The sequence below is a fragment of the Notamacropus eugenii genome, chromosome X (assembly GCF_028372415.1).
Source record: "Notamacropus eugenii isolate mMacEug1 chromosome X, mMacEug1.pri_v2, whole genome shotgun sequence".
NCBI lineage: Eukaryota > Metazoa > Chordata > Mammalia > Diprotodontia > Macropodidae > Notamacropus > Notamacropus eugenii.
The window spans coordinates 99,468,271-99,482,083 of NC_092879.1; the positions used below are offsets into that span (position 1 = coordinate 99,468,271).

The 13,813-nt window shown below is 46.9% G+C and overlaps 1 protein-coding gene across 1 annotated transcript in view; it reads left to right on the forward strand.

Moving 5' to 3' along the window:
• Positions 1 to 208: 208 nt before the first annotated feature.
• Positions 209 to 13,813, forward strand: part of NHSL2 (NHS like 2) — a 187,293-nt gene continuing 173,688 nt past the window's right edge. Inside the window, exon 1 of the mRNA XM_072626314.1 lies at positions 209 to 802. Coding sequence (XP_072482415.1) covers positions 514 to 802 — 289 coding nt within the window. The 5' untranslated portion in view covers positions 209 to 513. The remainder of the gene's footprint in view (positions 803 to 13,813) is intronic.

Consider the following 13,813-nt stretch of genomic DNA (forward strand, 5'->3'; position numbering starts at 1 on the left):
TTCCTTCCCTTCCTGCCCTGTTCTACTTTCCCCTGCTGTCCTCTCTACAGTGCCGAGAATCTGTGTGTCTGCCTGGGAAAAGAAGGCGGGCCGGGGTGGGGGGTGCAGGGGTGTGTTTGGGGGGAGGGATCCTGAAGGAGCCCCGCGAGGGGGAGGGGCAGTGAGGAGGGGCGGGGGTAAAGGGGAGGAGCAGCAGTCAGAGGAGCCGAGGCTAGCTGGCCGGCAGCAGCGGCAGCTGCTGCTCAGCTCATCCCAGGGCCTGGGGCTGCAGCTTGGGGGCTCGCACTCTGGTCCAGGGCAACTGGCAGTGGGTGCGGGATGCTGTGGCTGACTCTGGCCCGGCAGGGAGCTGAGAGCTGCGCCTCGGGACGCTAGGGGTCTGAGGCCGGCGCCCGTCCGTCCGGCTGCCCGTCGGCGCTGCCCGCCGGTCCTGGCACCGGGCGCTCCATCCGCTACTCTGCCCGCCCTGCTCCAGCTGCTCCTGCAGCGCAGCGCTGCCTCCGGAGGCTGACCATGCCTTTCTACAAGCGACGCGTGGTGCCCACGCGCCTGTGGCCAGCCCGGGCCGCGCTGCCTCTGCCGCTGAGCGAGCTGCGCGACGTGAGCGGCGTGGCGGCCCTCAGCCTGCTTCGGCAGCTCGCCGACCTGTGCGGCCATTCCCTGGCCCTGCTCGAGGAGCTGGAGGGCCACCTGCTGGCGTTGAGCCGCCGGACGGCCCGCCTGCAAGAGCGCACTGGCCGCTTGCACAGGCGTCTGCTGCGCCCCGCCGCCGCCGCCGCCCCTGGCACAGTTCCCGAGCCAGGTAAGCGCCCCCCGCCCCGCCGAGAAGCCCCCCAGCAGTCCCTGCCCCGGGGCCGAGCCCACGACTGGCCTCAGGGAGGGAAGGGGGGGCGCGTTGGGACGGCCTTGCTTGGCCCTGGGGCAGGAGGAGGTACGCTTGGCTGGGCAGGGATAGTGACATCCCCCACCCCCAACACTTCTTTGTATTCTGCTTCTCGGGTCCCCCCTGCGGCTGTCAGACAGGGTGGAAGGCTCTGCGTTTAGATCCGGAAGATGGGGCTGCGTCCCCCCTGGGCCTTGGCTTCGAGTCCTCCCGTGCCCCTGCCGCTTCGCGCCCTCGATTAGCACACTGCCCTTGGGTTTCCCACTCCCCGATTCTGGGGCAGGGTGAGCGAGGAACATGGTGATGTTTTTGAACATCCTTTATCAACGGTCTGGTGAGAAGATGCCCGGGGCCGGGACGAATTCCTGGTGGGTTGATTTCCTTTCCTTTGAAACAGAACTGAAGGTGCAGAACCCTGTAGCCCAGCGAGCCAGCGCTCCCCGGTACCTGAATCTCAGTGTCCCAAGGAAGGGCAGCCCCATCTGCAGCCGCTCCAGCGAGGGGCAACTTTGCCCAGAATGCGAGGTTCCCCTTTAGGAGCGCTCACAGAGCCCCTCTAAAGTCAGCCCTGCTGCGGCATCCTGACCAAGAGGACAGCCAGCTTCTCCTCTGAAAATCTCCAGCAAGGGAGGGCCACGAGATCCCGTCCTTCTGGCATTCCCTGGGCAGTCGGTCTCTGCTGTGGACTGACTTGGGGCAGCGTTTTCACTGTGTGGAAGAGGTGTTGGGAGCAGTCCACCTTACCGGCAGAAAGCCAATTCTCATCCCCCACATGGAGAGAAAGCCAGAGCCCTAACGATCAGTGCAGAGCAGAAATGGGGGCCAGGGATGAGGCTCCCCTGGGTAGGTTTGCGGTCCAGGGAGAATCAGTGCCAGGAAAGATGTCTGAGGGTCACCCCCCTGTCCGTCGTCCGCCTCTGATGCCCTTCGCTCACATCACTGCTGCTTGGAGGGACTTGGTGGCAAATCAGGATCTGTCCTCCACCATCAGCTCCCCTCCCCATTAGCGCTATCCCCTTTTCCCCCTCTTCCCCTCCCCCTTGTTAAAGGGTAACTCCCATTTCATAACCCCGGGTAAGGTAGTGGGCTCTAGAGAGGTGTCCGAAGACACTTCCAAGCCTCAGACTGAGATGACTTGCTAGTTGCTAGGGTGCTGCTGTGGACTAGTTCTCATTGTTCTTGGCCTTGGAACTGAGGGGTCCTGCAGGGACCTCAGTCTTTCTGCTTGGGAGCTGAGGCAAGGCCTTGACAGAGCTGGGTTCAGAGAAATTTGGCAGTGATCTCCCAGAGCACCAGCCCCATGAGCATTCACTCCATGAACATTCACCCCGTGGGCTCAGCAGACTGAGATCAGGCTGGGGCAAGGGGGGGAGGGGCTTTGATTGTTATGACTCCTTTGGGAATAAGGGAGGTTTTCCAACAGGAAATGGATCTTTTTTTTAGCATTTCACCTGAGTTTTTTGTTCCTCCTCCAGCAACCTCCTGATTTGCTTGGAGAGTAGGGCAGGCCATGGTACATGGTAGCATTCGAACCAGCCCTCTGATTTGGGTGCAGAGGACTCAAATGAGGAGAGTCTGGCTCCCAATGACCGTCTTCATTTTGTCTGTCATTGCTGGTGTTAGAGGGTCACCTTGGACACTAGAAAGGTTCAGACATACTGAGGCTTACCCAGCCAGCATGAGGGCAGGGTAGAGGTTTGGATTTGAACCCTGTTGTACTGACTTGGAGGCCCACTCTGCATGATTCCATTCTGCCTCTCTGACTCTTTGCAGCAGAGCTTTTTGAAAGGAAGAATTCTTTCAGGCTTCTTTGGGGATGGGGACAGTCACCCTTAAAACTAGTGGCATTTTCAGGCTTATGTGGAAGCCTACTCCCCTGGGGTTCTGCAGGAACTGAGACTTTGGTGGCATGGATTCCTTTTCTAGCATCAGAGGGCTGGAGACTTTCGAAGAGAGAAGTGTCCCTCTAAGGTGGCCTCATTCAACAGAGGAGGAAGCTGAGGTTCCCCCCTCGAACTTGAAAAAGTCATCTCGATCTGCTAGTTACCTCTGTTTCCTTTCTTCTCCCTCACTTCTCAGTCCCCTGTAGTCTGGCTCCCGGCCTCCTCACTCAACTGCAACTGACCAAAGACCTCTGGGGTGCCTCTTCTTCTTGGCCTTCCTGTAGTCTTGCTACAGGAAAATCTGCCTAGGTTTCCATTCCAGTCCTCTCCCTTATCTCCTTCCCATGTGACTGCTCCTCAGCCTCTTGCTAGGTCATCACCCATGTCCCCCTGATCCTCTGACTGTAGCCTAAGGCCTTGTCGTTTCCTTTTCAGTATCTTTCAGTGTCTTTTCAGTATCTTTCAGTATCTTCAGTATCTTTCAGTATCTTTTCGGTATCTTCAGTACCTTTGCTTTGTGATCTCATCGGCCCTAGGGTTCCTGCCTCCCAAATGGCTGACTCCAGCCCTGATCTCTATCCCACATCACTATTGGACAGTTCTCATTTTCTGTAAGGCATCAGTGTCTCCAAAACAGAACTCATGATCTTTTTCTCCAAACCTCTCCCTCTTCTGAACTTCTGTACTCTGTCAAGGGCACCAGTCAGTCACCCATGTTTGTATCCTCATTTCCTCACTCTGTTGCACTCCTCATATTCCATCAGTTGCCATATCTTAGGGATTCTGTCTCTCCACTCACATGACCACCACTGTAGTTTAGACTTTTGTTGTGTTTCTTCTAGATTATTGCAATAGACACCTAACTAGGTTTTTCGGTCTCCAATCTCTCCAATCCGTTCTCCACATAGTGATCTTCCTAAAACCAGGTCTGATCATGATACTTCTCTGCTTATGAAATGCCAGTGGCTCCCTCTTACCTCCAGAATAAATTATAAACTCCTCTGTTTGCCATGTAAAGGCCTTCCCACTTTGGTTCCAGCTTAGCTTTTTTTTTAATTCCATTTTCTTATAAACTTAACAATCATCAATAAATACAAACATTACAATATACAAAGAAAAGAATATTGTATATGAAACTGCTGAATTTCTGTTATGTATAAATTTTTTTTAAATGTGCATTAAATTTATCAAGGAAGCAACAAAAGTGCCCTATTTGAGTCTCATTCCAACATCTTTGGGTTTTCTTCTGTGTTTTAAAAAATATTTTATTGATGTCCTTCCCTCCCCTTTCCCTTCCCTTCCTCTTAAAAACTTTCCCTTCCTTTTCCCTCCCCCCTCCCTTACCCTTCCTTTTCCTTTCCTTTCCCTTCCCTTTCCCTTTCCTCTTTCTTTCCCTTCCTTTCTCTTCCCTTTCACCTCCGTTTCCCCTCCTTTTCCCTTCCCTTCATCTCTCACTTCCTGCTACCTGATAACAAAGAAGTAGAGTCAAGACAAACAAATCAACAAATTGGTCACAGTCTTGAGAGTGTGACATCTCTCTTTGCATGTCTAGTTCATTTTGTCTTTTCCAAGAGGAGTATGGCATGCTTCTTCATCAATCTTCTGACATCCTCACTGGCCTCTGTGTTGACTGGAGCTTTGACGTTTCTTACAGTTGTTTTCCTTTCCTTCATTTTGGCTCTCATGGAGATTGTCCTCTTCGTTCTGTTCACTTCACTCCACATCAGTTCATACAACCCTTCCTAAGCTCCTCTGAAGTCTTCATAGCTGCCATTTCTTACAGCACGATAATATTCTGTTCAATTCACCCCCCCCGTCCCAGAATTTGTTCAGCCATCCACCAATCAATAGGTGTTCATTTTGTTACTCCTTGTTTGCAGCACCAGAAAAATATTGATGTAAATATCTTTGAAAATCCATGTCCTTCCAGTTTTTGACATCTTTGGGATATATGCCCAGTGATATCCCAGAGCCTTCCTTACTAGGAGTATTACACCGCAATCCCCTTTACATACTCTGTGTTCCAGCCATACCGACCCACTTGCTGTTTCTTGCATGCAACACTCCATCTCCCACCCCTTTGCCTTTGCATGGGCTGTGCCCCATGGCCAGAGAGCTCTCTTTCCTCACCTCAGCCTCTTAGAATCCTTACCTTCCTTCAAAGCTCAGCTCAAGTGCCCCCTTCTCCAGGAAGCCCACCCTGATCCTCCCCACCTGCTCCCCCAATTACTTTATTTTCTCTTGGTATACATTTTGTATTCACAGATACAGAGTGCCTGCATTGTTGCCTCAGTTTCCTGAAAGTGTGAATGGCTGTCTATTTGGGTCGTTCCCCTGTAGATTTTGGATAGCAGACTCTGATCCGTGCTATCTCATGCAGATACACTCTCTCAACATGCTATTTCTCAGCTAGTTGGATCTTTGCTGGTTTTCTTTGTAGCTGACATGGCGTCTTTTCTCTTTCAGGATCTTGGCTATCCTTTGGTTACAAACATCTCATTTTTGTGGTTGTGCTTATTTTCGGTCTGTGGCTTTTCATCTTCAGGGCCTGTTACAGATTGTGACCTGCTTTAGGGAGGTGACCTGGCTTAGTTGAAAGACTCTTGAAGTTAGAGTCAGGCTAAATCAATGAACAAGCATTCATTAAATGCCTCTTGTGTGCCAGGCACTGGGTTGGGTACCAGGGACAGAGAATGAAACTGTCCCTACCCACAGTGGCCTTCCCTTCTGATTGGAGAGACAACAGATTCATACAGGAATTGAAAGTATTATAAATAAATAAATAAACACAAAGGCAGTTCTGGAGGAAGGACAGCGCTGTCTATGCTTTGTCATCCAAAGAAGCAGCCACTGGTGCTCACAAAGCTCCCTCCATGATGGAACATCCCAGCAGTCCTGGGCTCCCTTCCACAGCTGACTCATAGTGTGATCCTGCCTTGGAGGCAAGGTCCAGATTTTAAATAACTGATGAGAAGAATATAAAACCCACCTATTGATCAACAAGCATTGATTAAGTGCCTGGAGCTGGGAGTCCTATCGCAGGACACAGCATATACATGCACAGGACATCCCAAAAGTCTCAGTGCAGCTGTAAAGTTTTTAATAATTTTAGAAGCATAAGTGCTATATGCTTGTGGTTGTTTAGTAATTTTTCAGTCATGTCTGACTTTCTGTGAACCCTTTTGGGGCTTTCTTGGCAAAGACACTGGGATGGTTTGCCATTTCCTTTTCCAACTCATTTTACAGATGAAGAAACTGAGGCAAACAAGATGAAGTGACTTGCCCAAGGTCACACAGCTAGGTAGTGTCTGCTGAGGCTAGATTTGAACTCAGGAAGAAGGATCTTACTGACTCCAGGCCCCAGACCCCAGCACTCTATCTACTGCCCACTATATGCTTACAGAAACATAATTTGAAAGTTATTTATAGCTCTTTTACATTCTGTTAGCTGTGTGAATTTTGAATCATCAATTTTAAATTTCATTTTCTGGATGGTACTTTCTGAGGCCAGTGGATGGCAATGGCAGAGGTCACTTTGTTTGGCCACCTCAGTCACCTGACTTATCTCCATTAGACTTTTTCTTGGGGGATCACATCAAAACCTCTCTCTTTGGATGACCTTATGGCTGGCATCTTTTCTGTAACTAAGCAGCGATGATGAAAGCTTTTTTTTTTTTTTTGCAAAGTTCACAAATTGAGGAGAATATTGCATGTAGCACAAGATGATGGCAGTGTTGAATTTTAATAAGAAGTGTATCAATATTTTAAAAATTTAAATTATTCACCTTCCAAATGTTTTGTCAGTATATAGCACTTACGCTTCTGAGGTTATTAAGGTATAAATCTGACCTAAGACTTTTGGGTTGTCCTGCATAGATGTATATAAAGTGGATAGTAAGAGGAAGGTCTTTGTCATCTCTCCCTTGGTTTTCCCGGTGCTGAGCATAGTGCCTGGTGACAGTGAAGTTAGCTACTCTAGTTGGGAGGGTTCTACTTCCTTGAAAATCTTCAGGGTGTCTGGGTATGGTATAGACATGGAAAAGCTTCTGAGGGCCCTTCTCACTCTGAGATTCAGGGTCCTGACTTTGGAACCCAGGTCTGTTGCTTAATACCTGTGTAACTTTGCCTCTGAGTGAGCCTCAGTTTCCTCCTCTGTAAAACAAGGAGGGGTTGGATCCCTTTGAACTCAATGTCTGAGATCCTTTGCCAGCAAGGAGGTCACTGGACAGATGATTTGTTTTGTATAACAAAACAGGAAGGAGCAAGTTATGCTAACAACATGATTTTGCTGGATAGGGGAGGCTGCTGCGTTCTTTCTTGAGGAGGGTGCAGGCAATGAGGGCTGCCTAGAAAAACCCTCTCCTTGTTTGTAGGCCCCCTTTCTGTCTTTTCTGGCTTTGTGGCACCTCTGGCTGCAGACCAGGAAGGACAGCTGGTTTATTTATGTTTCAATCACCGAACGGACAGGACAGTGGGCGGCCTGCCATGGGTCCATGTACTCCTATTGGTCGAAGCTTCCCAGGGTCTGAACCTGACCCAGTGAAGCTGGAGAATCCTTCCTAGGGGAGGAATGGAGGAGGACTCTTGGCCTGCTCCAATGAGCCTGGGGAGAAAGAAGAGGCTTTGTGGGTCTAGGAGACGCAAGCACTGGATTTTGGTTTTTCCCCAGGGTCACTGGGCCGCCGGAGTGGGGAGGAGGACCTGGAACTTGTTTTTCTTTTTAAACTATCAACTGTCTGATCATCTCCATGGTGCATTTCGATGTGTTGAAAACAGCTTCCCTGGAAATTTGGGTACTAAAATGTCTTCTGGAAAGTGATTACTTGGGAAACTAGAAATTTAATCTCACTCCTCTTCAGACATGTGAATAACTCAGACCCTCGAAACATCAGGGTGGCTAAATAGGAAGGAAAGAAGCAAACTCAAGTTGCTTGGACTGTTGGGGTATCAGCATTCTCTGTACTTTTGCCCCCAAACCTGGGAAGACTCATTGCAGGCTGGGACCCTCTCAGTACCAAGTCAGCAAATTCATGAATTTGATTTTGCCTGCCAAATTAATGGAATCATCAAGTGATTGAATTTGGTGCAGTGTGGATATAACATACATCTGTCTATCTGTATATCTAGCTATCTAATCAATTTTTCACTTTCTCACTTTATATGTAAGTTGCATCTTCTAAATTATGTCAGTGGAGACTGAATATGGGGCAGTAGCGGGCATAGAGTGAAGGACATAGGGTAGAGGTTGGTAGTAAGGACAGGACACTTATTCCCCCTCTCCCTGCCTGTTCCTGACTAGGAAAGAAAAACATTGTGGTCAGTTTTGCTTTCATTCATTTGTTCATTCAGTCAGTCAAAAAGTATTTATTAAGCGCTTACTATGTACCAGCTGCTGGGGATCCACAGAAGGGCCCAAACACCATCTCTGCCCTTGATGAGTTCACGTTCTATTGAGAGATGCCACATACAAAATCTATGTGGTATAAATGGAACATAACGTCTGAGAGGGGTAGCAAACGCCTCTTGCAGAAGGTAGGACTTGAGCTAAGTTTGGAATCTAGGAGGCAGAGGGAAAACATGGAGAATTCCAGGCATGGGGAACAGCCAGTGAAAAGGCTTTGATGGGAGAGGCAAGGTTGTGTGTACAAGGAAGAGTGAAGAGGCCATAGAATGTTTGGAGGGGACTAAAGTATAAGAAGACTTGAAAGATAAGAAGTGGCCAGTTTGTAAAGGGCATTAATTGATGAACAGAGGACTTTATATTTGATCCTGGGGGTAAGAGGGAGCCACTGGAGTTTATCAAGTAGGGGAGTGATATGGTCAGACCTTTGGCCTTAGGGTTGTGCTTTGTCTATCTTTTACAGATGTTCTTTTAAGAGCTCCCTGTACAGCCACATTGATTGCTTTGGTTGTTTTCCCATTTTCTTCTTCATAGAATGATTTAAAATTGTAGCCCTGGGGTGACCTCCCTGGTCACAAAAGCATATTGGGTCCATATCTTCTAAGAACACTTCAGTGACTCTTAGGTCCCTTACTTAGGTCACAACAGAGAACAGATCCCATCATTTTAGAAATATAGTTTGTTTTCCTTGAAATATATTACCTTATGCTATATTAAAACTCATCTATTACTTTTGCTTCCTCACAACTTGTTAAAAATCTACCTGTTGAAAAATAATCTTCATGTTGGCTTGGCTTGTCAGTAGCTAGATGTCAGTGTTCTTCATTCTTTAATTATATTATATATATAGATCATATTATACTATGATTTATTCTATTGTATCAACATGGTTTAGTTTCTCCAGTCCTAAAGAAGCCTTCCATTGACCCTTCTACCTGCCTAGTTTCTGTCCCATTTCTCTCCTTCCCTTCACTGGCAAATTTGCTGAAGAAGTTTCCTTCCTTTGGTATCCCCACTTCCTTGTCCCCTACTCTGCCTTCAACCCCTTTCCCATCTGGCTCTCCCCAACCCCCAGGCCATCACTTGACTTGAACTATTTTCTCTAAGGTTACTAGTGAGCTTGGAATCACTGACTTTTTTGAAGAATCTGACATGGTTGCTCACCTTCTCCTAGATGCTTTGTCTTCCCTAGACTTAGAGGTCTTATACTCTCTTGTTCTTTCTTCTCTAATGGCTCTTACTACATCTCCCTCTTTTCCCCCCAATCCTCCTCCTGACCTCTTCTCCATCTCGCTTGTTAGTTTCATTCACTCTTATGCCTACAGCCACCCCCTTGGTGAAGATACTTTGCAGGTCTCCATCTCTTGTCCTGCTATCTCCTCTGAGCTCCAGATCAAGAACCAGCTATGAGCAAGTCACCTCCCCCTCCTTGGGCCCCAGTTTCTTTAATATACAAAATGAAGAGATTGGGCCAGGTGGTCTCTGGAGTCTTTTCTAGTTCTAGACCTAAGATCCTCTGATCTACAATGTCTCTACATGGATGTTATATAGGACGTGTTGAGTCCCAAACTCTCCATGTCCAAAATGGAGCTGATCTTCCATCCTAAACCTGTTTCTCTAACTTCTCCATATTTACCTGGTCTCCCACATTCATACCCATGGTGGTAAATTTGCCCAGGTAAATTCTCACCTCTTATGCCCAACTCATTACTGCATTCTCTTGATTCTACCTCTATAGCTTCTCCCATCTACCCACCATTTTCTTTTTCTACCCACATGAACTGTTGCCTCCTCCCAGCTCTTCTCACTTCCTTTCTCCCCCTCCAAATTTCCCTTGTGCCTACTCTGGGGCTGACACGCCTCTGCTCACATATGGCAGGGCTTCCCTATCACTTAGATGCCCAATTCAGACTCTCTCTTGCCTGCTCTTCATTGCCAGGCCCCACCTATGCACTACTCCCAATCGTGTGTCTGTCTACTTCTCTATGTGTGTGGAATCTCCCTTCACAAGACTGCAGCCTCTAAAGGGCAGGGATACTTTGTCATCTGAACTTTGTATCTATCCTAGGACTTTTTACATGTCATATTCTTAAGAAAAGTTAGTCGACTGAAGGGTGCCTGTCAATTGGGGAATGGCTGAACGAGTCATAGTCAGTGAATGTGATGGAATACCATTGTGCTGGAAGAAATGACGAAGGAGATGGTTTCAGAGAAACCCAGCTCAGGGCCTCTATTGCTGCCTCTTCCTGAAAAGAAGAGAGACTGGACCAACATCAAGTGGGCTTTGGTTTTGTTTCTGATTTTCACCAATACTTTTCCTTCACTGGGACAAAATCAAATGTTCACTGTAATTAAAAGCTAAAATTTTAAACTGTTGTAATGATAATAAAATATGTGTGAACTGAGGCAGAATGAAGCAAGCAGAACCAGAACAATTTATCCAATAACAATAATATTGTAAAGACAAACAGCTTTGCAAGACTTGGAAATTCTGATCAGCACCAACCAAGGCCAGTTCCAGAGACCTCCAGATGGAGCGAGACAGAGAAGAGATTGACAGATTGAAGCATCCAGAGAGCTAGAAATATAGATATACGGATATTGGACACAGCTAATGGGGGAAGTTGTTTTGCTTGATGATGCGTGTTTGTAACGAGTTGTTTTTCTTGCCTTCTCAGTGGGTGGGAGGGAAAGAATTAGAAACTAAACTAGAACAAAATTGAATTATAAGAAAAGCAAAGTTTGTTGAATTAAATTGAATTTTCAGTAAAAGCAGCCCCAGCACTAATCCCTTGGGGGATGCTGCTGTCTGTACTTTTTCATCTGAAGAAGGGCTGCTTATCCCCACCCTTTGTTTCCTGTCTCAAAGCCCTATTTCAGGTCAAACATTCCACAAATTCAGTGGTGAGTCAGTTGTGCGAATCTCTTTTCAACATTCCCCAAGTCCATGAGGCAAAAGCTGATAAGGTTTGAGGGCCAGATTTGAAAATTATATAGAATTAAACAATGAAAAACAGTAAGTACCCTCTGGGAATAGCAGGGTCTCTGGCATATCTTTGTATTTTCTGGGTTGAACGCAGGGCCTGGAGAAAGCAGAGTAGGTGGCCTTGGCATGGAATGAGCTCCCTGTCACTGGAGGTCTTCCCTTGAAGGCTGGATGCAGAGGTATAACTAGAGTGGAGCCAAGGGGGATTTATCCCAAGGCAGGAAATTTAGAGGCCTCACCCCAGAGCTTACTTCCTCTCCTGCCTGGCTTTGGCTCTCCTGGTAGCAGCAGTGTATCCCAGGGTGGTCTTCCTCTCCCTTCCTGGTATACTGCAGTACACGTCCTCCTTCAGGGGTGTCATGTCCAGGCACCAAACATATTCCTTATGTCTCTGCCTTGCCAGTCATTTGTTGGGGGGAGCTGTAGATGGAATTCTTAATTGGATATAACTTGTACTAAACATTGCAGAGGCCCCTTCCAACTGAGAGAATCTATGAACCTGTACAAAATACATTCAGTTTTTAGGCAGGCTTGTCACTTCCAACTTGGGTCATCATGCAGTGTTTCTATAAGCATGGAGCCTTTTCTGTAGGATCCCATCTCTTAGCATAAGATGATCCCAATTTTCTCCTATTAGAAAGCACTGCTATGACAATCTTTGTACAGATTATTATGATTTTCCCTTTTGAATTATTTCCTTGGGATCTATTATCCCAAGGGAAATTATCAGGTCAGATGGTATGAGCAGCTGTGTAACTTTGCCAACACATTGACGACATCCAGCAAGGTGTCAGTGGACTTGCTACCCACGTCCCCCCCTCCCCCTCGCCCATGGTGAACTCCTCAAGAACAGTTTTGTGTTGGGTCTGTGTCTCTTGTGTCTTGCATATAGCTGCTGTTTGAGAAATGTTTATTGGAAGAAAGAATTGATGGAACCCAACCAGATCAATTCCTAAATGCACTTCTCAGCTGACAAAACTCTTTCCTCACAACAACCCTATCCCCATTTTTACAGAGAAGGAAAGTGAGGCTCAGCGTTAGTGGAGCCAACTGCCTGAGGCAGAAGTGGCTCAGCTGAGACTCCCACCTGGGTCCAAAGTGAGAAGTTCATCACCAGACGGTTGGCAGCCTCGTGATGAGTGTTTTGGGGTCACAGAAGCTCGTGAAATCCCCTCTGAAGGTCTTGTGGGTCAATGATCTGCATTGGTGAAAGGAACTATCACCCCAATGAAAGTGTGGATACAGTTTTTAAAAAGTATATTATTTATTTTCAACATTCTTTTTTTTTTTTTAATTTCAAGTTCCAAATTCTCTCTCTCCCTCCCTCCTGCCCTGCCCTATCCATTGAGAAGGCAAGCAACATGAGATCAATTATACATGTGAAGTCAGGCCAAACATTTTCATTTTTAAAAAGCAAAAAAAGTAAGAAAATTATGCTCCCCTAAATGTCCAATTTTTTGCAACCACAAAAGGCTGCTATACTTTGTAACATAGGTCCTTTTCCATTTTCATTGATCTCTTTGGGATACAGATCTAGTAGTAGCATTGCTGGGTCAAACGATACACACAGTTTTATAGTGCTTTGGGTGTTGTTCTAAATTGCTCTCCCCAATGGTTGGACCAATTCGCAACTCCACCAACAATGCTTCAGTGTACTTATTCTCCCATATGCCCTCCAGCATTTGTTATTTCTGACTAGAGGTAGTACCTCAGAGTTGTTTTCACATGCATTTCTCTAATCAATAGTGATTTAGAGTATTTTTTTCAAGTATTGATAGCTTTAATTTCTTCTTTTGGAAACTGCCTGTTCTTATCTTTTGACCATTTCTTAACTGGGGAGAAGCATGGATAGTGTTATGTAGTTCTTGGAATAAGCACAGTTGATGAGGATGGTCCTTATAAGATCAAGAGTTTGGGTTTGAATGAACCTTTACACAGACTGCACTCTACCTCACTTTAACCTGGCATCTCAGAAATGGATGTATCAGGGGCTATAAGTATGGAGTATCCTAGGCTCAGAGCAGTCAACTCTTCTTTCCCTTGCTGCCTGTGCAAATTTTGGCAGCTCTCTTTTCCTTCCCAGGCCTCAGTTTCCTTCTTTGTAAAATGAGGTGGTTGGACTAGGTGGACCTCAAAGGTCTCTGCCAGATCGAAGGTTCTGAGATTATCATAGAAGTGCATGGGATAGTGAACAGAACACTGGACTTAACTGAGTCAGGAAGCATCAGGTTCAAATCCTATCTCTGCTTCTTTCTAGCTGTGATCACTTTTCTGAGCCTCAGTTTTCTCATTTCTGAAATGGGGCTTCTGGGAGGCTTGGATGAGATAGTGTATATGAAGCACTTTGAAGACTTTGTGACTGACCCTGTTGTCAGTTGGTATTATCATCCTCTGAGGCATGACTCCAGTTATGTGGCCTGTTGACATGTGGCCAGTTCTGTGCTCACACAAGGAGCAGATGGCCTCTCCCTCCCTCCCCCCCATCTTGTCCTCATGCTGCTGCCGTTCAGCTTGGCAAATAGACCAGAGGAGCATTTGGAAGAGCAAGAGGCTAGAAGGGAAGCCCAGACAGGGAAGGAAGCAGGCGTGCCAGTCGGAGTGGGTCTGAAAGAGATGGGCATAAGCTTTGTTAAGGAGATTAGAGAGTCAGGGGCCTGATG